Source organism: Amia ocellicauda, chromosome 2, assembly GCF_036373705.1.
Source record: "Amia ocellicauda isolate fAmiCal2 chromosome 2, fAmiCal2.hap1, whole genome shotgun sequence".
NCBI lineage: Eukaryota > Metazoa > Chordata > Actinopteri > Amiiformes > Amiidae > Amia > Amia ocellicauda.
Genome location: NC_089851.1, coordinates 11,264,070 through 11,290,262, shown reverse-complemented (window position 1 = coordinate 11,290,262; position 26,193 = coordinate 11,264,070). Strand labels below are relative to the sequence as shown.

General features: G+C 36.9%; 1 protein-coding gene across 9 annotated transcripts in view; it reads left to right on the top strand.

Moving 5' to 3' along the window:
- The window catches only part of kiaa1217 (KIAA1217 ortholog), a 222,712-nt gene that overhangs the window by 66,769 nt on the left and 129,750 nt on the right, over window positions 1-26,193 (top strand). For 6 of the 9 annotated variants that reach the window (XM_066718316.1, XM_066718309.1, XM_066718292.1 and 3 more), the window contains exon 1: window positions 1,627-1,956. The exons of 1 other annotated variant lie outside the window; for it this stretch is intronic. In XM_066718316.1, the coding sequence (XP_066574413.1) occupies window positions 1,737-1,956 (220 nt within the window). In that variant the 5' untranslated portion in view covers window positions 1,627-1,736. Of the gene's footprint in view, window positions 1-1,625; window positions 1,957-26,193 lie in introns of those variants that run through there. 2 more of the 9 variants (XM_066718300.1, XM_066718333.1) reach the window with 1 other exon arrangement.

The window sequence follows — 26,193 nt, the reverse complement described above, 5'->3', positions numbered from 1 at the left end:
TTTGATTCCTCAGACACATAATCTCAACTCGTAACCATACTTTTATCACTGTTTGCAAATATGTTGTGTGCTGCATACTAGACTTGAAGGTCTGTCCATAAATATTTGAGCCCAATGCTGGACATTAAACCCATGCCAGGACTGTATGTGGGTCATCTCCAGAGCCCCTAGGTTTATCCTGTTTAACCCATTTTAGAGATTCACACAGTGTTGATATAATCATTTCATATAGATATGTCCTTTCATGTCAGTCATGTCCAGATGGTGTAATAGTATAATGTATTTGCCAGGATTGAGGATTCCTTTGTTTTTTAATCCTTGGTTTGAATTTATGCATTGAATATATTTCCTTCTCTGAGTAATAGATAAGACAAACATAGTTAAATCCGTGTTGTCAGAATTCTCACCATTTTATTACACTTTATTTTATCATGCCTCTAAGGATACATTGGGTAGAATCCAAGACTAACTAGATCAAAATGTGCCCTGAAAGAGAATAGTTTGTGATTGTACTTAGAATAAAAATGATGTGAGTTTTAAACAATATAATGTAGAAAATGAAAACACTTAATCTAGTGCATTTTTTTTCCTATTATGAAAATGGATCTTGAATTAAAAATTATATTTCCATGTGACATTATAGACTCTTCCTATATCTCTGACTTTATCTTCAGTAAGACCCAATGATACTGACATTATATAGGAGATACATGTGTCTAGACTATATTTCTGTGAATTCCTGCACTGTGTTCTGCTACTGAACTGTACTTTCTCTGCTCTGTCTACACTGTATAGAGCAGGGAGATATTACTGTACCAGCCTATCAAAGCAGCACACATGAATGAACATCTTTATGTCTCATTAGGTTTATTCTGCTTAGAAGTGGAGCACAACAACACACAGTGGTTAAAAAGCAATCCTTTCTTTTTTGTGTATTATTTTTACTTAACGTGGCTCAGTTATTTTTTAGCAAGGAGAAAGTGTCTAACTAGGAGCATGAAAGCTACTGCTCAAAAGCGATCCATCATTTTCTTTTCCAAGTGTAAAGACAGAGAAGCACAAAGCAAGGAGGAATAGGCAACGCTTGCTGGCAGGGTTGTGAAACTGTAATAATAACAGGCTGGCTTTGCAGACCTCACATCTGGATCAGCTTCCAACTGGTATACCTGAAGAGGCGGGCTCTGTTGGAATTCGTCGCTCGGGTTTAGTTCTGCCCGGCGTCTAGTCTGTGCTTGCTAGAGGGTTTTAACAGTCACTGACAGAGCAGCTGTTCTCCAGTGTGCTGAGAGATAGGGAGCGAGCCAGAGAGAGAGAAAGAGAGAGAGAGAGAGGGAGAGAGGGGGGAGAGAGAGAGACAGAATTCACTGACACAGGGGCAGATTATACATCTGCTTTTATCCCGGCAACATCCTCGCATTCCTCGGCTCTGATAAACTGTCTGCTGACCACACAGTGCCTCTTTTTGTTTTGAAGATGAGATGAGCTCCGACAGGACATCACATTAATCCAGCTACAGGAGTGCAACTTTCAAAGCAGAATTAGTCAGACCCTGAACTCTTCCCCTCCCTCCCCCCCCACCCCTACCCCCCACCTCCCCTACACTCCCCTCTCCTCTCGTCACCTTTACCAAATGGGACTTACAGTTTAGGAATTAAACATCACCTCGGAACCGAAGAGGACTGAACTGGAGGAGATAAAGGCACAGTGGAAATAAAGCTGGACTCTCAGCAGGCAGGATGTCCAAGCCTTCACGTCTAGTGCGACCCTCATCGGCCGGCGCAGCGTCTAAGCTGCCCTCGGCCAGGAAGGAATATTTCGGCAGCAGATCAAAAACAATCAGCTTAGGTGAAAAGCTGCTGAGAGCTGGCAGCGAAGGGAACCTGGTCAAACACAAGGCACAGCAGCAGGTGCAGATGGAAGAAGTGGTTCCTAGCAGGAGAAACACTCCACCAAAAGGTAGGATTTCCTCTAGGGGTTCAGGGAGAATGTGGACTTGTGGGGAATTCATTCAGAAGTACAGGGCCAAGCCTGAGTGACATGTCTCTGTTAATGACTCCTGGGTCCCCAAATCCCGGCACTATAATTCCATGATTGTGTTTTTAGATCGTAGAAGATGCAGTTGAAAAATGCTGCAAAGCTGCATGTGTTTGTTTGATCTCCCTGCTGCCCATACAGTACAGTATGGCTGTTTTCTTCATTTGAGCTCAAACATTCATTATAGACTTGGTGCATCCTAGCAGCTGCACGTTTGCTGTTTTGTGCACAGCATTCCTAACTCCAAAGCACATGAGTCTACTGCATTGTTTTCTGAATCCTCTCACAGTGGGCTCAGGATTAAGTTGGAGTTAGTCATTTACTACATGATGTGGCTGATTAGTTTATTTCCCTGATCATCAAATTTGTTTCAGTGCAAGTCCATTACTCGCTGATCTGTATTAAAACCTTCTGTTGCCATTTTCTCCCAGTCAATCACAGTCACTTTTTGCAACACTATTGATTACGGAAGCAATGAGGCTTCCACTGTTTTTTAAATAAGTTACTTCATAACTTTTTGACGCTGCCAAGTGAATGAATGTAAAAATGCCTCCAGTCTCGAACTGACTTCCAAATACAGTTTCTCTGCAAAGATTTGTGAATGTCAGGTATCACCACATCCTTTGCAGATGAGAGACATGTTATAATATTTTCTAGGCAAACAATATGTTCTGTCAATCATGTATAGTTCTCTATCAGTGGGAAATGCCAGTCAAATTAATTTGCTTTGCCTGTAGTACATGCTCGCCTAGAAAGGGAATTATTTTCTCTTTCTTCTAGGATAACATGTTCCCAATTCAATCACAGAAGGGTAGTTGAATGAGGTCAATAACATATAGATGCCTGAGGATCTTGTTTTTCAATCTTAGCCAAGTCTTGAATCCTTTCCATTACCTTGGGCTACTTGTTTTTACATCCCTGCACCACAGTCCCACCCTGCAGTAAAACAGGTTACATGCAGGTCCCTACTGGAAACCAGATGTCCCGTCTCAGTAGGGCTTAAATTACATTTTAAAAATAAATTATACTAAACTTCTGGTTTGAAAAGAAGGTACTGTAACACTTGTCTTAAATGCACTGACCTGTACTATATATATTATATGTATAAAATAAATTATATTTATGTCTTTATTTTATTAGAGAGGGTAACTGAAAGGCTTATTGAAAGTTGTGGAGCATAAATGCACTTATGTGTTACTGTTTTATTTTCCTACATTAGAATTAAAACTCTAGAGCAGACGTTTCTGATTTCCAGCAACTTGTAATGGTAACTGCACTGTGGTTTGCACAACGTATTGCCCAAGACATTCTAACCGATTGTTATTCCTTAGATATGTGAACCAGACTGACGCTGTGCTTAGTAGTGAGGCACAGATAGTACTTATAAATAAATCTGGAAAGTTTTTTTTTTCTCTTGTAATGTTCCTAAATGTCTCTTTAAACAAGGTTTGTTTAGAAAAAAATAGGGTTTCTTGTGTGTGTGTGTGTGGCAGCTTTCAACAACTCATATATCCCATTCTTAAATCATCAACCTGATGACCCTGGAATTGAGATGCTTATGATAGTTTAGATATAAAACTGGACCAGCCATAATAGAATGAGCATGTCTGATGTAGCAACAGAATAGACACAGACAAGCATCCTGTTGCTTGAGTAAAAACAGGACATGGGTTTGTCTAAAGTGGTGGGGGGCTGTGGAATATGTGTCTTCTAAAAACGTAATGGATGTCTGCGCAATATCTTTGAGGATTGACATTTCTAGCATGTGTAAATCCTTCTCTGCTGACAGGGTCGAGAAACCGCCTGGATTTTACTCACTTGAAAGGCTAGCTTATCCTTTAAGACCACACTTTGAAAATCACTGTCACTGGAGGCATGATGCAAACTTGTTTGCGCTACACCAGAATGTATAAAAACACACACATTTTTTGGTCATACTCTTTTTTTTTTTTCCGTGAAAAGTGCAGAGATATTCATTGATGAAGCAGGACTAGTTATTAACATGGCCAAACAAGCAGCAACTTTAGAGTTTATGGATTGTGACTTTGAAAAACAAAACCTGTTGAACATGTCTGCTAGGACATCATAAACTGCCCACAGCAAAGAGGCACATAGCATGAAGACATTGTTGCAATATTACAGCAGTGGTCAGCTACTACCGTATCAATGAGTACAAATAATAGTCAAAGTCTCCTTAAAATGTTAATGTCTTTGGCAAGGAGTATTAGCACATTTTGTCAACTCAAATTGTTCCCCAAACATATACTTCTGTCTGTGGGGTCTTAAGAACCTCACTGTGGTAGAGCTACCTATGATTTTATTCACTTGTCCAGGAGTGTCTCCTTTTTAGTTGTGTCACAGGGGTCTCTTTTAAACTTGTTTGCAAAGCAGCACCTGGGCCCCAAAAGCCCACATTCCTGTGTCTGTGTTACAGGAAGGGATTGTCAGGCATCTTAGCTGACTGGAGGGTAAGACATGATGACACCTTATTTGGCTCAGTTTGACTGATGGTGTGTGCAGTCTCTGTCTGCGGGGGGGAGGGGAGAAAGGGGTTAAGGCTGAGGTAAAGAAATCAGTAGATAAAGGCATACTTCTGCAATGCTTTCCTCAACATAGCTCCAGGCAGTACAACATATAAAACAAAATCCACTGCCTAGTTTAAAGTTTGTATTCAACAAGTCATGAGTTTGGGTTGGTTTTTCTAAGTATCACCGGCAGAAACACTTTTAAAAGCGACCTGCCTTTACTTGTTGTTGAATGTTGATTATTTGTCTCCTGTGACACATCTATGATAAAAATCTAGATACTCTTTTTGTGTGCTTTTGATAAGGATATGAAGTTGTGCAGCCAACATTATACCGAAGAGCTCTGTTGATTTCCTGACTAACATCAAGGCATTTGGGACATGCAATTACCTGTTTTCGCCTAAATATTTGTTTGGCATTATTACATTCAATGGTCCATGAATGTATTGTATTACCTGTATTGTTTTTCACATAAGTCTAATTCCTTTAGCATAGCAGAATAGGTGCCCTGGCATTTGCTAAGGTCACTTAAGGCTCTTTACTGGAAATTACCCCAGCCGCTTAAACATATGTTACTTGTTAATGTGTTCTAAGCTGTATTTGTCTCTCTTCATCTTCACTGTAAGAACTGTGTAACTGAAAGAGAGTTTTAGAGATAACAGCACATTCCTAGAAAAACAAAATTAAAACCAGATAAGGGGTTAAATTAATTAAAACTATTCCTTGGTGTCCCAGAGAATCTTGAGGTCAAGTGATGTAACTCCAAAGGATAATGTGCGTTTTTTAATTCAGATAAACCTTGACCACGAAACAAGCTAAGCAGCAATGTCATATAATTTACAGGTTTCTTGCATATCTATATACACACAATTGGAAAATGACTTTAAAGGACTCTTTTACTGTTGTTTTTCTGTTCTCTTTTTACGGTAAAGGAAAAGGAAAGTGAAACATGCAAGTTAAATAGCTGTTTTGGGAACTCATGGCATATTGTTTATTTTATCTCCTGATGTATCCAAACTGACTACTTCTTATAGTAGGTTACCTTGTTGTTCTTGCATCCTGTCATTTTTGTACTCAGACTTAAGTCACAGTCCAATGTTTTAATTGGATATTCTTGAACAAGAGACAGCATGCAAGTTTAGTGATACAGTGATTACACATGATTTACACATCAGTGCCTCAAGCATGTTAGACATGGTTTCTCAACTACTCGGATATATATTTCATGTTGCAGGGTGCTTTTGTTATGTACAGTAAACTAATATTTGGTATACATTTGGCAAGAACCAACAATCAAATTATTTGTTCTACAGATCCCTTGCATCACTGGCATTAATTTAAGAATGTGCGTGTGTGTGTATATGTGTGTTTATAAGTAATTCTGATGTTCTTGAGAAGTGAAAATGTAATAACCCCTTTTATCCCAATAGATAAACAACAAAGGTTTGCTAGAGACATGCAATATACAATATATGCAATATACATTTTTTCTGTATATTATATCCTAAATATCCTGAGAAGAATAAAGGGAAGTTTGTATGCACTTCCTCAGTAATATGTGACCTCCACACTCATGGCCTGTAGAACAGTTATACTGGACAGAGTATAAGAGCTGCTTCTCAATCAGAGCAAGAGGCCATTTAATAACAAAGTGATGAAAGCAACATTTAGAAATTGCTGAAAGATTGATCCACTGGGCTTTAAAAGCATCAGATTGTTGTTATGCATTAATACTGAAAGCACTTGTCTCAGCCACTAAACCTCTGAGCCAAAGGGTAAAGCATTAAAGAAAAAACCCTCAAATGAGTTCACACATTCTGAAGCTTACTGAGAATGATCTTGAAAGGAAAAGAGTAGTAACAACGATTTAATAAGAGCGAAAGTGAATCTCAAAAAGCTGAAATCGATGTTTTAGACTTGGTGAAAACTAAATTAAAATTTTGAATGTCAATGTGGAAATGTATAGGTGTATCAAAACAGAAATAAAATGCAGAATTAAAATAGAAATGTATTGGTTAATTAATACCTGAAACAATTATTAGTTTTGTGTTGCTTTTGACCAAACATACATTTGTAAAGTACAAGTAAAGTACTATAGGAAAGAAACAATTAGTCTATTTTCTATTGTGTTATTCTTTTCCAATCATTTTCTTGTGATGTAGACAACTGGTGCATAGCTTGGTATTTCTCTTAACATTCCTGTACTTTCTGATTATTCATCTCCCTTGTTACCACATGATGATCATGGTCTACCAATATGGCTCGTACGTTTAGTCATATGTTTAAATGTCTGCTAACAACAAGCATATTTATGTATTTATTTACTTAGTTAGTTTCATTGATACATGTTTCCATCACTCTCTTGTCCTGCCCTAACAGTCAATTATATAAACAGTAATTTAAGGACCTATTATACTAGTCGAACATGAGGCATTTGGCTGAAAGACTGCAGTGTTTCCAGCAGAGCAATAATCCAAATCCTAACTCTCTTCTCTTTGACTACTATGCATATATATATATATATATATATATATATATATATATATATATATATATAATAGAAGCCTTAATCGATCTACTGCTGTATATTTATATTCACATGACCCAAGAAATATTCACAATATAGGCACAAGCCTTGTGTTTCATTTGAAACAAGGAGAATTGAATTGGGAAACTGGAAAAACAGAAATGTCTGCTTTAAATGTATTTTCTAATTCATCTTATCTAACTTATATTAATTCGCATTTGTATGATGTGTAGTCTTATACAGCTATAGCAGAGGGTACTTACTTTGTCATATTTAATCTAAAATCAATCGACTAGTGTAACAACGTTTGGATAATGAAGCCGTGACCATGATAAATAATTAGCTCACTTAATGTAATTCACAAATGGTCATTATAACTATTCCCAATTCAAATCCAATGTACTTTTGAACTGATATATGCTTTCCCTCTGAATTTATATTGATTTTACATGTATGAAGGATCGATAAATGCTTTACTTACTCATATCTAGTGCTACAACAATTCATCATAAAATGGGCACTTTTACAGTTTAGCTGGGTTTTTCCCTGGGCCCTATGTGTGTAAAGGTCCATTTCCACATGATTCAAACAAAGAAACTGACAGGTGCTGCCAATGCTGAATGACAGCATGGGACGTGTGTGACCAATAAAACTGTGTTTAAACGTGAGCAGCGTTTTGTTCATTACACTCATCTGCCAGAAAATAATGTTCAAGGATGAAATACATTTTTAAAAACATGTCATTCTCCATCATTCAACAAGGGGAGTATTTAGGCAATTTGTTAGATATATTATTGTCCTTGTAGGATGAATGTATGTATTATTTTCTACACTGCAGTCCCACCAAGTTCCAAGAGTATAGAGTGAAGAAAACATCTTGCTTTTTCAAAAACAAACCACTCTTTGGCTTGAGTTAGTTTAATATGTATAAATAATTGTATTGATTTTCTTTTCCCATTCCCATTTGTCTCAGAGGGGTTGGATATTGCTCTCCTTGCCTTTATATTGCAATGTTTAATCTTTCTAGGACATAAATACTTTGTTTTTGTTCATTTAGAAAACATGTTGTTTACTTCATGCTGTGTCAGGACTTAACGTTCTGAATGATCCTTCTGTCAAGTAACATGTACATTTTGACTCAGCGTTGATGGCTATGGTGTAATGTCGACTACAGGGACTAGCGCACATACTGACAGCGATGCTGGCTCTGTTTGGGGCAGATGGGGGTACAAAAGCATTTTAAAGTCATTTTTTATTCCTCACACAGCCATGTTCCAACCAGATGATTAATGTATGGAAGGAGTACAGTGTAGGGGTTGCAGGTGGACACGCCTGCGTTGAGTGTTTTGACTAGCCTGTGCCTCATTAAGCCCAGTTTGCTTATCTGATCCATCCTACTTATCTAACATCTTTTTTTTCTATCGATATTACTTTACTCAATCGACAATCCTTGTGATCCCCAGCAAGCGTCTATTCTCTTCCACAGGAGGAATTTGCAACTTTGATCTGATTATGTCTTCATTTTGAGCAGCAACTCATATCTACAAAACCAAATGTCTCTTCGGAGCCAGGTCATGAAGTGTACCATGACTCACGACTTCCCACCTCCTCTGGAAAAACCCAGACTGTCCACTCCCCCTGTTTAGTCTCACTAGACATGTCTGCATACAGGTGTTTCCTCCACTGAACCAGTACTCTGTGCCATCTTAGGGAAACCGATCTGAGAATATTCAACTGTATATGTTAGCCAAGTTCACAAATGCCACATACAGCTTGCTCTTCTCCATGTGTGCTAACTGAACCTGCCTCGAGAGCACACTGACTTTCTCCAAATATTCTGGAGAGTTTTGCAATACCAACTTTCTGTAGTGAGGTTTCAATAATTTCTTCCAAGATCAGGTTGTCCTTTAGAGAATCCTCTGTTCTCTTGTTCATTTCTTTCCTGAAATGTGTTAACGAGGTTATCTCAACTTGAGTCATCTTCCACCCCCGTGCTGGGGGCTATTACTTGCCAGCTCCAATGGTATCTATTTCATTCTGTCAATGTGTCTCTTCCCATCACAAGTTCCTTGCATGGAATCAAAGAATAAGACTTTTATTTTGATTGATATTTCGGAGGGAAGTGGAATAATAGACGTAGGTTTAAATATCTGGATTGAAATTCTTTTGAATCATAGCGGTATATAATTCATTTGAAAGTTAGAGAATTGATGTGTATACTGATGTTTTTAATATGGTAATATTCTGCTGTGTTGTCTGGTGTGCCATTCACTACATTGGTCATTATGACAGGCTAGTTTTTCTTTGTGATTAAAGTAGGGCATTATGGGTCCAGTCCAGTGAGCTAATACATGTACAGAGCTTTTATTTCTGAAGAAGAGATTCAAAATAATTGGCGCAATATGGAGAATAATTTAATGTTGTCATGTAACCATTAAAGGTCTGTTACAGGACTTTCCTTTTTTTCCTTTAAATAATGTCCATTTTATAACTTTCCTAATCTGTTATACAGATCTCTTTTCATTATGAAAAAATCCCCCAATTAAGTAATGTTATCAATCAGACGCATGTTGCGGTCAAGCCTTCAACCTGTGCTGTATGTGCAGTGTTCATGGTAAATGTGACGGGTCTTCCCCTGGTGGTTGATATTGTTGATATGGTTAATATGTTAGACATCTGCCTAAAATGAGTTGGATGAACAGCTGCCTTTATTAAATTTGGCTCCTGGTTGAATCTCTCTGAGTTCTGCTAATCTTTAAACCAAAATAAATGTTTGACTTCTAGGTGTCATAGAGCTTAATAGTATGTGACTGTCCAAGGTAAAGCTACCCAATTACTCATGTCCTACATTTCTTTAGGGTGTTTGTTTCTTCTTCTCATCTTACTATTCTATATTTGCTTAACAATCTCTCACTTGATTTTGTGGCTTTTGTTCCATTTACTTTAATTTTCCTTCTTTATATATAGAGTTTCTTTCCTTAAGTCTGTCTCATGGTGGTATTTGGTTACTCTTGCCCATATTCACATATGTTTCCTTCCATTCAGAAGGCCTCAGTATACTGGAAAACATCTTAACAACCCCATAAAGGCAGGAATTAAAAACGCTCCCGGAATGTGGGGATGGACTAGTTGAAGTTCGCATATATTGTTGCCGATAGGCTAAATGTCCTCCTTTGTCAGTGTGATACACATTGCTCCTTTTATTTCTTCTATCCATGACATTATTCCTATTTAGGAGAGTCTAGTTTTTGACCTGTATCAGCAGGGCACTTTTTGTTTTCCTATCATGAGCAATTTTCTGCACTGTAGCCGCACGCAACACCTGCTGAGGAGGATTACAAGCACCATCGAAAAGAGTCAGCAGGAACCCAGTTTTAATTGGAAAACGTATTAAATGTTTTTCCATTGCACATGAAGTTGATATAAGTGTTATTCTAAAATGAGCCTTTTTACTGTTGGGTCAAACATCGGGGCATCTCGGTAGGAAAGTACAGTTTTAAGGAAAGTCTATAAAATCATTGTGTTGAAACATAGATAAATCACACTGGCCCTTTCTTATGTTACAGAGTGGGATACCTAATCACTTAAAATTATGCATCTTTAAAATATTTTATCTGAATCCTGAGTTTTGGAAAAGCATGCAATTATCTCATAGACATATATGTTTGTATTCCTACATTATTATAAAAATACTACATACAGATTTTATGATCTAGTTCTATCAACACAATCTCCCATATTTGTAGATAATAAATGTTTATTTTGGACATGCCCTTTTCATTGTGACATTTTATCAGCACTAGACGGGAAGGCACTGCTTATGTAAAACCTAATTTAATGGTAAGTAACTATAAAATCAAGGTACCAACATTCAATCCAGATTTGCTTAGGAAAGTTTGGGCAACTTGTATTGTTGACCCCTTTGTAGATGTAACTTCGGAAATTCAGTTTGACGTTTTTTTGAGAAGATACTCCTGAGGTCTAGATGAATATGTCAGTTTTGTGTCAACAAAATAAAATGGAAGGTAGCTGTGTCAGACATGCGTCTTTTGAAACTAATCCTGAAAATATCAGAGGTCGGATATGTTTTGATCAAATGGTGCTTTGACAGCTATTATGTTAGCACTAGTTGTAAAATGTTTGTTGTTTAAAATGCATACATTTTTAAGGGAGTTATGAATAAGAAATGCTGTGTAAATGAGCATTGCTGACTATGAAGGATCTTCTGCTATAGTGGTGATATAAGACTTCTCAGGAAACAGTCAGAAACACAAAAGGTATCGGAAAAATGCTCAATTGTGTTCCTTGTTGATGGCGTTGTGCCAGGTATATTAAATGATTTGTTTCTCCTATAGCACAATAGGTGAGATAAAGGATTTGAGTCCAATTCCCAGAGAAACAATTGTTTGTCACTGCATGCTCTGAGACCTTATGTTTGTTTGATATGCACTTGGAAGGTTTTTGTACGTGAAAAGAAAGCATTTTAGATAATACCCACATACAGTTCAAAAACAGATCAAAAGCTAGACAGCCAGTGCAATTATCGACCTACGAGGAATATTCTCATTAAATAGTTATTTGTGCTTTGTGAATGAAAGACTCTATGAATCGCTACAAACTGTGCAGAGACTCACCTGAAGGAATAATGAGGAAAAGTACATTTTAATAAGCACCAGAGACACCGAGAATTAGTCCATGCGGTACCAAAGGCTTTTTTGATGGCTTCAGTGATATTGAATGTTTACAATATGTTGTGGATATTTGCTGAAATAATTGCTATGTGAGTTAACTTTCAAAACAAACAAAATATTATGCCTAAATTGCTAGCAAAGTGCATCAGATTGGTGTTGCCTTATTACCAAGACTACTGTAGAAATAAAATACTGTGCTTGTAATTGATTAATGGTTTACAATAATTATACTTAATCTGAACATGCTAAATAGCAGCAGTAGAGTACTATTTTCAGTCGTGTTGAGTTGCTTGAGTGTTTCAGTGTTCGTGTTTTGCATTTTATTGTTGCTCATACTGTAAAATTAATAGACTGGAATTGTTATCACATATACTAGGCTGACATCATTGTGAACTTAATTTACTTTATGAACCAGATTATTAAACAGAATTACAGAGCCTCGGGGGAATATGAAAACCAGTGAAGTTGATCAGTTAGTATAAGAGGCTTAGCTGTAAGAATATGTTACCTGTAATTAACGTAAAACACAATGTGACTTTTTATGTATATATAGTGGGGCAGGAGGGGGTTATAGACCAGATGTCAGTAATTGCATAATTAAGCATTGATGTTTTCATAAAGTTAACTGTCCTCTCTGTTGTTCAGGTAAGAAACAATTTAACTGATATATTTTATAACAAACTATGAGATTACACACTATTTTTGCAACAGAAGTCACAGATGTCTTTTGATCCATTAACTTGAATTTAAATGTAATTCAGTAATTATGATTAATATTGATTAAATGATGACTATGTTTTCAACATTTACCAGAAATCAGTCATTGCAAATCCTTTTTTCTATGAGCCTTTCATTCTGTAATTTACACTGTCAGTATTGTACGACAGACAGTAAGGTGATTTTGCCCCTATTGTCATGTAGATATACAGATAGACTATTGTATCATGATTCATTTCCTTTGAAGAGTCAGCATTCCACTGGCACCTTCATTATATCGGCCCCTAAGGTGTGTTCTTGTGGTCTAGCGGTTGCACAGTGTGCCAGACTAGACTTGCTATTTTCTGTCCCAGAGGTGGCTGTACTACTTCAGGATATGATCTTCCTTTTAGGTAGGGTTCTGTTTTAATACTGGCTACCATATGGCCCTACAATACCCAGGACACTTGGAGACAGGACAGGTTTTTACATTTACCCGTAAATGTGTAAACTGAGCCCTAAACTCTTGCTGCAGTGACATTGTTGCTGCATTACTGTAATACAACAGTCCAATACAATATAATTAGGACTACCGCCTGACCCTATGTATAGAACAACAAGAGAAAACGAAATCTTAAAAAATAAAGTAATTAGCTGCGGTGTGTCTTCTGTTTTTTTTCTTAAAAGATGATTGGGTTGGAATTAGGATTGGCATTGCTTTAAGTTGATAAACTAATTCAGTCCCAACCTGCATCCTAATTTCTTTCTGTTTAGAGAGAACACTTTAACCCTTTCCTGTCTTAAAGCCCGTTCGGGATTGTGGGGCGAGGTAATTAAATCACTTGAATAAATGGAAATGGTTGATCACAAACCGGAATATGCTGTTGCCCCCAAAAACTGGGGTTTAGCACCCCCGTCCTGGAAAAAAAAAAAAAAGTTTAAAATGCTGTTCTGAGGTTTGTTAGTTTTTTCCCGTAAATATTCTGCAAATGGTAAATATTTAGCATAAGTAGAAATGTAATGAAAACATTACACATGTATACATATCAGACAGAAAAATATTCTTTACTTCCAAACGATACTTGTGCATTGAAATAAAATGTTTTCTTTCTTCTGAGGCCTAATACCATCCTGTAATAAACACTGAGAAATTGTTAAGTCTTGTCAAAAATATTGTGAAGGAAATGTACACGACATTTACTAAAGAGGGTATATGAGGTACTAAATAATTAATTATTATTTTTTAATTAATGTCTGCCATCGAAAGGTATCTCTTTTAAAATCCCAAAACAATTTACTCCAGAGAATTTCCACATAGTAGAACTGAACATGTGCAATATTTTACATCAAATAATTATTAGTTCAGTTAGAAATACATGTATAAGGCGAAACAGGAAAATACATGCTTCATTGTGTTATGTCTACAGTTAAAGGTGCCTGGGCCGTATTTCAAATATCTTATGAATATTGCTCTAATAGCATTCAAAAGACGTATCTCATGGTAATAACACATGCCGACATTTAGCTATAAATATGATTTATGTGCTTTTGAACCTTGAAATTATACTAAGCATCCTAAAAAAAAATACTGACCATATTTTCACATGTACAAATTATGTTTCTGTCTTAGGCAACCCTCCTTGAATGTGGCCCTAATACTTCATATAATTAACCACATTTTCAGTTTCTTCCTCAGATTGCTGCCTTTTTTATTATTATTAATTTTGTATGAGTCATTTACTCCATTGCAGAACAATCCTTCATCTTAAAGATTAGAGAGTATCCAGTATTATTACAGTGTCTCTTTCAATATATTTTCCCTGGGGAATCATTTTTTCAAGCAGGTTTTTATTTCCAGGCACCCCAGAAGTGTGAACTGAAGTAGCAGATATCTATGACACATATGATTTATAGTCTCAGGCTAAACCACATTATTTTGTGTGGGGTATTTATCAATAGTGCTAATTTCTGTGTATGGGAATGCTGCTTGGCTGACGGAGTCAAGGGACACAGGTTGGATCTCGATGAAAGGTCCCTTTATAGGAGTTGGTTTCATTAGTTTTCATTAGTCAGTTTGTGAATCAGGGAGTGCTTTGACAAATTAAATAATATTGGTTTAATATATATTAACACATTTGTTATAGCCAAAAGGCTTTAAAGAGCAGAAATAAAGATGTGACATAATTGACAGTGCATTATGGGACTGAACAGACTCAAATAACAATTCTTAAAAAGTTCTCTATAAGAAACTATTTTGAACTAGATAATGCTCTCTATCACCGTAAACAATCCTGACAACAGAAACTCGCCAACATAAATGTCCAGGCCAGGCCCTGGTTTGAATGACTGCTTGCTTTGTGATAGATGGTGGGAGGAGAACTCTGACATCTTTCCTTGCAGCACAGTTTCTAGTGTGGCGAGAGAAGCTGGTCTTACTGTTAACCATTCTAGTTCATCACAGGGGTGTTCTTTGGGACTGAAGTCAGGGCACTGAGCAAGCTGTTACATAGTGTCAATGCTATTCTCGTTTAACCCCTGACTTCAAGCTTCGTGATGTGGTGTTATTATGTTACTAATCTAAAAGAAAAAACAAGGGCATGACCTTACTTTTTCTTTTAAGTATAGTGTTTAAAAATATCCCAATTTCTATATCCCAGTGCTGTTTTTCTGACTCTGAGTTGGAGTTATTTTACATTGTAATTAAGCAGTTGAATGGAACTCCCTGCTATCCCTGCAGTACGCTTTCTATAAAACACAAAGAAGTGTAAATGTAATACTTATTTTGCTGTATAATTAAGAAAATAATTATCTTGATTCTGCATTGTATATACAAAAACTTACTTCATTTCAGTTTCAGTTGCCTTTTTCTCTTGACACACATACATGGCACAGGATCCCGTGCTTTATTTCCTACATAGCTCATTGTTGTAATATCAACTTTTTCACTCAAACCCAAGTCTTTTTCATTCCCACAGACAGAGGGGAAATTACTTCCCAGGTCTTGCAGAGGCTTATTGCAGGCTTATTAAAATAATCTTTAAGTACAATGACACAAGTTTTCTGGTGATAAACTGTGGAATAGAGGCGTCACGCTGGTCCTGAAGAGGCAGCTTTGTGATGGTGGACTTTTGTCCAGAGCTGGATTAAACGCCTGTCACAAAAACACAATATTAGAGCTGCCTGATTGGCTCCTTCCATGTGAAATGATTCCAAGGCCGATCGTTTCCATCCTGATATTGTACAAATGTATTAAATACTGAGTGACTTTAAAGAAACTAAAATAATTAAACTTTTAATCATATTCTAGTACTTTTACTATTCTCTAGTCAAGACTCTATATTGTGTGTATAGTTTGTCGACAGTTAAAACTCATAACTGAAAATCAGATCAGTGAATCATGATTATTATCATTGTTTCCTCCATAAGCTACATATAGTATTTGACAGCAGCTTGCTTCCTGCTTATTTTGTGTTCACACAAATTGCACACTCTGGATTAAAAATAATGTTCTGTCTGAAGAGCTGGAATGACTTTTATGCTCATAAATCTCTGGCATTAAAAAAAATGCAGCTCTTGTATAAATCAGACCCACAATGATGTCATCCATCTGTAATTTCTGTTTTAAGCCAGTCAGCTAAACCTATTACCCGACTACAGCAGCATTCTACAGAGCAAACAGAATAAAGGGATTCAGCTTGGCTTCTGAAGTCATGTGGACCCCCAGGGCACGGGTGAATTGAGAAGAATCATATAAGGAGACTCTGATGCGAATGAGGTCTTGTCTCTGTAAATGTTAGCTCTTCTTTTCTACACATTAAACAAATCTTTTTCTTTCCCCTCTGGCGGTACCCTATTAAATCAGCTTAGGTACACAGGCTTGCAGGCCTGGATCATTAGTGTACTATGATTGTCTGCATTTACTGAAAGTGTTAAATATAGAGTATTGGGAAAGAATTCCCAGCTTGCTCAGATTAAAGATTGTGTGGGAACTGTTGGGAAAAAGACATGGTTTAGTTATTAGAATGCATTCCATGTTTTGTGTAGGCTATATACATAAAACTATATGTATATATATATACATATATATATATACAGTGTGGGAAAAAAGTATTTGATCCCCTGCTGATTTTGTACGTTTGCCCACTGACAAAGAAATGATCAGTCTATAATTTTAATGGTAGGTGTATTTTAGCAGTGAGAGACAGAATAACAACAAAAAAATCCAGAAAAACGCATTTCAAAAAAGTTATAAATTGATTTGCATGTTATTGAGGGAAATAAGTATTTGACCCCTTCGACTTAGTACTTGGTGGCAAAACCCTTGTTGGCAATCACAGAGGTCAGACGTTTCTTGTAGTTGGCCACCAGGTTTGCACACATCTCAGGAGGGATTTTGTCCCACTCCTCTTTGCAGATCCTCTCCAAGTCATTAAGGTTTCGAGGCTGACGTTTGGCAACTCGAACCTTCAGCTCCCTCCACAGATTTTCTATGGGATGGCTAGGGCACTCCAGGACCTTAATGTGCTTCTTCTTGAGCCACTCCTTTGTTGCCTTGGCTGTGTGTTTTGGGTCATTGTCATGCTGGAATCCCCATCCACGACCCATTTTCAATGCCCTGGCTGAGGGAAGGAGGTTCTCACCCAAGATTTGATGGTACATGGCCCCGTCCATCGTCCCTTTGATGCGGTGCAGTTGTCCTGTCCCCTTAGCAGAAAAACACCCCCAAAGCATAATGTTTCCACTTCCATGTTTGACGGTGGGGATGGTGTTCTTGGGGTCATTCCTCCTCCTCCAAACACGGCGAGTTGAGTTGATGCCAAAGAGCTCGATTTTGGTCTCATCTGACCACAACACTTTCACCCAGTTCTCCTCTGAATCATTCAGATGTTGGCAAACTTCAGACGGGCCTGTACATGTGCTTTCTTGAGCAGGGGGCCTTGCGGGCGCTTCAGGATTTCAGTCCTTCACGGCGTAGTGTGTTACCAATTGTTTTCTTGGTGACTATGGTCCCAGCTGCCTTGAGATCATTAACAAGATCCTCCCGTGTAGTTCTGGGCTGATTCCTCACCGTTCTCATGATCATTGAAACTCCACCAGGTGAGATCTTGCATGGAGCCCCAGACCGAGGGAGACTGACAGTTATTTTGTGTTTCTTCCATTTGCGAATAATCGCACCAACTGTTGTCACCTTCTCACCAAGCTGCTTGGCGATGGTCTTGTAGCCCATTCCAGCCTTGTGTAGGTCTACAATCTTGTCCCTGACATCCTTGGACAGCTCTTTGGTCTTGGCCATGGTGGAGAGTTTGGAATCTGATTGATTGATTGCTTCTGTGGACAGGTGTCTTTTATACAGGTAACCAGCTGAGATTAGGAGCACTCTCTTAAAGGGAGTGCTCCTAATCTCAGCTCGTTACCTGTATAAAAGACACCTGGGAGCCAGAAATCTTGTTGATTGATAGGGGATCAAATACTTATTTCCCTCATTAACATGCAAATCAATTTATAACTTTTTTGAAATGCGTATTTCTGGACTTTTTTGTTGTTATTCTGTCTCTCACTGTTAAAATACAACTACCATTAAAATTATAGACTGATCATTTCTTTGTCAGTGGGCAAACGTACAAAATCAGCAGGGGATCAAATACTTTTTTCCCTCACAGTATATACTTAATCATCATCATTATCATCATCAGCCTTTATCGATCCACTGCTGGCTGTTTCCACTTTGATGTACAGACCTCTTTTCCAGGTGACACCAGCAAATCGTCTTACACACACACACACACACACACACACATAACAATACACTTGAAGAAGTCAAAATGTATGTCTACCTTGGACATCAAATCGGTACCGATGGAAATACTAGGGAAGAAATCAACAGATGAGTAAAAATGGCATGAAGTGTATTTGGAAACACGCTGTTGAAAATAAATCTACCCATGTGCCTGCAAACAAAAGTATTTGATGAATACATATTACCAGTGCTCACTTATGGCTGTGAAACCTGGTCACTTAAGGCAAAAATGATACAGAAACTGTGGACAACACAAGAAGCACGGAAAGATGTATGTTTGGAATAACACAAATATATAGAAAAATAAATGAATGGATCCAAGAATGAAAAATGAAAATATGTGACATAATTGATAGAGTAAAAAAATAATAATGAAAATGGGACACATTGCAAGAAGAACAGATCAAAGATGGACAAAGGAAGCTATTGAATGGATACTTCCTAGAAGAGTGCATAAAAGATGGGAAGATTAAATAATAACATTTGCAGGCGTGACATGGAAAAGAGAAGCTGTAGATCGAAGCAAGTGGAAACATCTTGTGGAGGCCTTCATCCAGCAGTGGACAGATATAGGCTGATGGTGATGGTGATATACACTCACCTAAAGGATTATTAGGAACACCTGTTCAATTTCTCATTAATGCAATTATCTAACCAACCAATCACATGACAGTTGCTTCAATGCATTTAGGTGTGTGGTCCTGGTCAAGACAATCTCCTGAACTCCAAACTGAATGTCTGAATGGGAAAGAAAGGTGATTTAAGCAATTTTGAGCGTGGCATGGTTGTTGGTGCCAGACGGGCCGGTCTGAGTAGTTCACAATCTGCTCAGTTACTGGGATTTTCACGCACAACCATTTCTAGGGTTTACAAAGAATGGTGTGAAAAGGGAAAAACATCCAGTATGCGGCAGTCCTGTGGGCGAAAATGCCTTGTTGATGCTAGAGGTCAGAGGAGAATGGGCCGACTGATTCAAGCTGATAGAAGAGCAACTTTGACTGAAATAACCACTCGTTACAACCGAGGTATGCAGCAAAGCATTTGTGAAGCCACAACACGTACAACCTTGAGGCGGATGGGCTACAACAGCAGAAGACCCCACCGGGTACCACTCATCTCCACTACAAATAGGAAAAAGAGGCTACAATTTGCACAAGCTCACCAAAATTGGACAGTTGAAGACTGGAAAAATGTTGCCTGGTCTGATGAGTCTCGATTTCTGTTGAGACATTCAGATGGTAGAGTCAGAATTTGGCGTAAACAGAATGAGAACATGGATCCATCATGACTTGTTACCACTGTGCAGGCTGGTGGTGGTGGTGTAATGGTGTGGGGGATGTTTTCTTGGCACACTTTAGGCCCCTTAGTGCCAATTGGGCATCGTTTAAATGCCACGGCCTACCTGAGCATTGTTTCTGACCATGTCCATCCCTTTATGACCACCATGTACCCATCCTCTGATGGCTACTTCCAGCAGGATAATGCACCATGTCACAAAGGTCGAATCATTTCAAATTGGTTTCTTGAACATGACAATGAGTTCACTGTACTAAACTGGCCCCCACAGTAACCAGATCTCAACCCAATAGAGCATCTTTGGGATGTGGTGGAACGGGAGCTTCGTGCCCTGGATGTGCATCCCACAAATCTCCATCAACTGCAAGATGCTATCCTATCAATATGGGCCAACATTTCTAAAGAATGCTTTCAGCACCTTGTTGAATCAATGCCACGTAGAATTAAGGCAGTTCTGAAGGCGAAAGGGGGTCAAACACAGTATTAGTATGGTGTTCCTAATAATCCTTTAGGTGAGTGTATATAGGCCTATAATGTTCATGGGTTGATTGTGCTCACTCAGAAAGAATGTGTATTGGCATAGAGTAGAACATGTGATGACACACACCATACAACAATGTTCCAGTTAGCTTTTTCCACTTTAAAAGTTAGTGTGTATTCATATTATGTATGTCTGAAAGGAGGAGGTTTTACAACCTATATTCTGCAATCCCCATGTAGCTGTTACATATACTGCAAAGATAGCTGCACTTAAAGGAACCAGTTCCTTCTATCTACATTTAAAACCCTTTGAGATGTGATTTAGCTGCTGTTAAATATGCATTGAAGTACAAACTGCAGTTAACATAACACAGAAATCTAAACGTGCCTTTTAGGAGGCAAATAAATCCTACTTCAACCTCAATCCATAACACTCACAGCTTGGACCTTTTTGAGGTGCATTGATTGAAGAAAAAGATCTAAGGGAAGCACATGGTTAGAACACGGCTATTCATCGTTATTGTTCATATTTTGCCAGTAAAAGACATAATCATTGTCATAAGATGGTAAAGTACAGAATAGCTTTTGATCTGTGTAGTTTTAGAAGCTCACTGATTTCATCTTATATTCATGTCCCAGAGAACAACTTGGTGGAAGTTACACATTATCTTATGAACATAGTATTCATAACTGAAAACAAATCGCTCTACACATATTCAGATGTTTATGGGACAAGACATGAGACTGATGTTATTTGTATATATCTGAAGCAGTTTATGAGATTGTATTATATTGTATTTAGATCTTATTGTATGAACTGAGTCTATTAGATGATTCTGTTTAACATGGTATTAACTAAGTAATGTTGCAGTACGTGTCACATTTTAGTGGTCGCATGTTCCGGTGTGTCACGTTCTGTGTGTATTGGAACTGTAATAATCCAGAAACATATAGACACAATTAATTAATTAATCATTCATTTCAAAATTAATATGAAACTATATGAGATTGAAACTATACATGATTAGAATTATAATAACTATTATAGAATTCTATATTCTATATTATATCTAATATAGAATGATATTAGTCTGCTTACATCAAATTAGAGGATTCACACGAAAATGGTCCCCATGGCATTTACAGAGTTATAATTCATAATCAGAAACAATGCACTTTTCTGAAGTGTAGGCCAACATCTCTCACTTTTAAACAGGCATTGTGTTTTACACAAGTGTTTCTTTCACCCCAACATGGCCCTTTTCCTTTCTGAAATCTCTTATCAGTAGCTATTCATAACAGTGATATACATATACAACATACCACACTGTTTAAACTGGTTCCTGGGATTTTGCAAGTGTATAAGATTGATAAGAGTCAAAGTATTTAACCTCATTTCCATTATCATAACATTATGAACTTGTATTATTGAATAATAATAAGACGGTAATATTTTATAAATAAAATATGTTGTGACTTATGCAGTGTAAACAGCTGTCATTCCTTTTCAAACTTTACTTGGATTTATTACAAATACATAATTGTAACAGTAATAAAAAACAGATTTACAGACCAATTTCTTAGTTAAAATCATTCGGTCAATGTTTAAAGAGTTTGATGACAAAATAAAAAGTTTCACTAGAATTATAGTTCACAAGTGATAATGCAATGTTCCAACACATCTAACCTGTCTTTTCAGTCTTCCTATTCTAATCAGTTACACCAAGTTTTTGTTTTATTCTTCATTTCTATGTTTTTCTGTGAAAAATAATGCAAAGTAAAATAAGAAATCATTTTTTTCTTGGTGATACAGGCATCAACTGGAGTTGATCAATGATCCAGTGAAGACACAGCTAGTATAGAACAGGGCTAGGAGTTTGTGTCCCTTAGGCTATGAATGGCTTGATTTTATCGTCCTTATGAAGGAGCTGATTCAGTTCAGAACAGTGTGATTTGTCCTTACCAGAATACTCACTCATGCCTACATCCTCATGACACGAGAATCAACAGTAGTATTGCATTTGATTTTTTTGTTTTGCTTTTCGTTCTCTTTGGCCAATATGAAGCACATCTGTGTGAGTTGAGATATTTTTGGTCAAATCCAGAGATTCCAGGTATGACAATAAGGACTTGGTTTCTCTGTTAATTGAGTATAGAATGGAAACATCAGCAAAAAGTGTGGTTTTGACTATACCTATGTAAATCAAGAGGTGAATGTGGAAAACTGTGTGAGATATTTTTTCTCTCCTGGCCTTGATGATATTACTTGTTTACCTAACTTTTTTGTACATTTCAAGTGACCTTTAATGTTTCAGTTGGGAAATTCTCGGTGTAGCAGAAGACTTATTTGAGATGGGATCATATTATTTCATTACATGGATTTCAACATGAATATCCACATATGTATTGAATGTTATATAATTGAGATTCTGAAAGCACATTTTCTCACAGTTATTTGCCCAACAACTTATTTGCCTAACAGCATTTCTGCTATGTCTATAATTTAGGATGATTTCATTGTTACTGATTGTTCAGGCAAGAATATATTATGCAATATTAAACTATCTTCTTCGTAGTTTTTTCTTCATCCCTTTTTTTCTTGAGCAGTGTGTTTTAAGATATATAGACCAGTGCTCAGCAACCAAACAGTAAACAAACAAACAAACAAATATTTCCATATATCTTAATCTTATATCTTAAGTTATATTATCTGATCTGGCTTTCCCCCACTTTGTGTTATTTCTGCTATCATCTGGCAGTGTAATATAGAACAACAACAGCAATAATAACTATAAAACAATAAATAATTGAGCATTATACCTTCAAGTTGATCTCTCTTTAATTGTTTTCTTTAAAAGACTTGAAATGATGAGCAGTCTATTTAGACAATTAAGTTATTGATTTCACTTTCAAAGTTTGGTTAGTAAAATATCCACTTTCTAACCCTGTATTGACTTTGTGGATAATCATTTAGATGCTTTTGGTCTTCTTAAGCAGGCTGATTGATTCAGTACCACATGGAAAAAATATCACACAAACAAAAAACATGTAAATAAATAAATAAATACAAGATTTTCAGGGGTACCAAGTTACATGGCTGTCATATTTTCTGAAATCAAGACATTCAGCAGCTAAACCATATTTTGGCCAAGGCAACTTTCCATTCATCAAATATATTAATGTAATTAGTTTTCTTTTGCTGTCACTGCCACTCAGCTGGACAGGATGTCAATGCATTTCAGTTATACATTGTCAGAAATAGATTGTCTATAACAATCCCAGTTTAATCTATGGTCAACATTTATGCCTTTGGCACAGTAATTCACAAGAGTTAAGTTATTATCCCAGAGGTGGACAGTTTCATAAACACGTTTCACCTGCTTATAAAACAAAGACCAGATACGTGAGTATCCCCTGTTATGAAAACATTGACTTTTGCATCAAGAGGTTTGATGTAATATTACATTAATTATGCACATTCATATTTTGTTTTTCTATTCTTAAGGAAGTATATTGCTACTGGTTCTTGGCAGTACATTTCAAAACACTGTTGATCTTTCTAATTGAATTACTTTAGGCTTAGTCTATAAACATATTTAGGATCAGCATCCACCAGTTGCTTTGTAAGGGTACTGCACAACGAGAATGAATAGAATGATATACTTCATTAATTTATCTCCTGCTTGTCCACAAGTAAAATGTTTCAAAATCCTCATACAACCTTCATTTGTAACTCTAGGCACTGCATTACATATTGGCAATCTTTTGAAAGTTGTCCTCTTGTGCTGTTTCTCATTGGAACTAAAACATTCTAACATTATTTCATGTGTCCATTACACTTTTCGTCAATGCTGATTTGACATACCTTTAGGGCTTACTGGCCATTCTAGGTATATTTGCTGTTTTCTTTGACTCACCAAAAATTTTCAGGCTGCAGCTCTGATCCCAGTATACCTGTTTCTAAAGGGATGCATGTAATGTTCCCTTTGACATGGTCCTGGTTAGGAAACAAATGGCCTTGAATCTGTCTATCTGGTATTCTACATGTTTGCCTCAGACACTTTTGTTTGTTTAGCTACCATTTTTATTTATTGATTGTGCTCTCTATAGCACTGACCTTTCTTCGGGGTTTGTTCTCTGAATTATTATTATTATAACTACTATTATTTTCTGACTCTCCAATTTCCCTCTTTAATGAATATACATGTTATATGTTGTCTGTAGGTTTTGTATGATTTTTACATTTGGGGGCTAGGTTTCATGTCCGTGTTATTATAGGAAGCACACACTGATATTTATTTAACATTTGCAGATATCATTTTGACCAGTTTGTTGTAATGACATTTGACTGATTAATATAGGCTAGTGTAAAAGAAACAAAATATTAGAAATGATGATTAATGATGTACTGTACTGGATAATTTAGTCCACAACATAATAGTGACTCTTCACATCAGATTTGGTAAATGCTTTGAAACAGTCGATCACAAATGTATACTTTAAAGTAAGCACTTTGGTGTCTAAATGTCATTTATATAAAGCCTCTAACAACTCATGCAGTATTGACACATCTAGTGGCAACTCTAATTTATAAGTGTAAACGTATGAACTGTTTTCAATTCTAATTGTTTAGTGATGATGTAGGCCTAATACAAATTGACAAATAAGAGTTCTCTAACAAGGGACCTTCAGGGTCAAGAAACAGGTTTTGAAACAATGATCCTTTGTGCTATTATGTCCAGTAAATAAGTAAGTACACACGTATACATGGCTTGGCTTTTTTTATTCCCTAAGAAGAGGTAATGACTTAATCACTCCATCTTTGTCCAGTCTATAGTATCTTAATCAGGCATTTATTATATATTTCTGCCTCAGCATGAAAGCTGTCCTTTTAGTGTATACAGAACTTCACAGTCCTATTACTGCAATCAAACAATACATACAGAGATGATCTTGATACTCCTAAGGGTGAACTAGATCAATCAGCTCAGCTATATCAAACAGATAGAAGTCTACATTGCTTCCCTTCAACTGTGTGTCCGCACTGAGGTTGTCTAATGACTTGCATGGTCCTACTGTAGCCTGATTATGTCACATTCATTTGAGGAAGTTATATCTCACAATTTTCTTATAAAATAAACAAAGTAGTAAAGTATTATTTTATGTGTTCATTTATGTCATCATAAAATCAGAGACCATGTATTTCAAAGAGATAGATATACTCTTGTCAAATTGTCCTTTTCAAATGTGTGTTGTTTTATTAAATTACTATTTTGTACACTAATTAATAGAGATATTTGACAGTGTGGGTCTCCATATATTGTCAAATAATATATTAATTCTGTCCAGTAGTGACTCGTATTTTACACTGATTGTAATACTGCCCTTTTGTAATGCATTTCTGCTAATAAATACATACATCATGTTAACTAAACACTATGAATAACCTAATTTAATGTATTCACAGTGTTTAATCATGTACGTTGTGTGTGTCTCACTACAATATAGAGGTGAGGTATTCAGATAGAGATGCTGTTCTTCACAGAGTAACGTAAGTGGCTCTGCTGGTGAAGGCTTAATCTCGACATCGCTGGTTTAAATCAGGGCCATGGCTCTGCACTGCTTGGATGTGGACGTCCATGGTGAGGCCCCAGTGTAATCACTGTGAGCTACATACATTGCCTTAGCTCTTCTGTAGGTGCTGTGGACCTTATGTGAGCCAGACCCTCTGGCCAAGGGGTAATAGTTTTGGGGTTTGACTGTTTATGTGTAGGGATTTGCACTGGTTTCACTAACAGTTCTTACTTCGGAGTAGCTTGATAAATGTCAGAGTTATCCTGCAGCCTATTCTACATCTATATGTATATAATATACCCTTCGCTTTCACTTATTTTCTTTTAAGAACATTTGTGTTAATCCACTAACCACCCAGAATGTGACTAAAGGTGGAATACTAGTTAGAAATGAAAAGTTCATATAAAATCACAATTTGCTTGCTTGTAAATGTAGGGCTGTCCAAATTATACGTGACACATCAAGTGTAGTGGAGTAAAAGTCTTTCATTTGTGTTTTTATTCACTCATCCCTGTGCATTTTCTAACCCTTTAGAATATCAACTGATTTAAACAAGACAATGATCCACAAAAC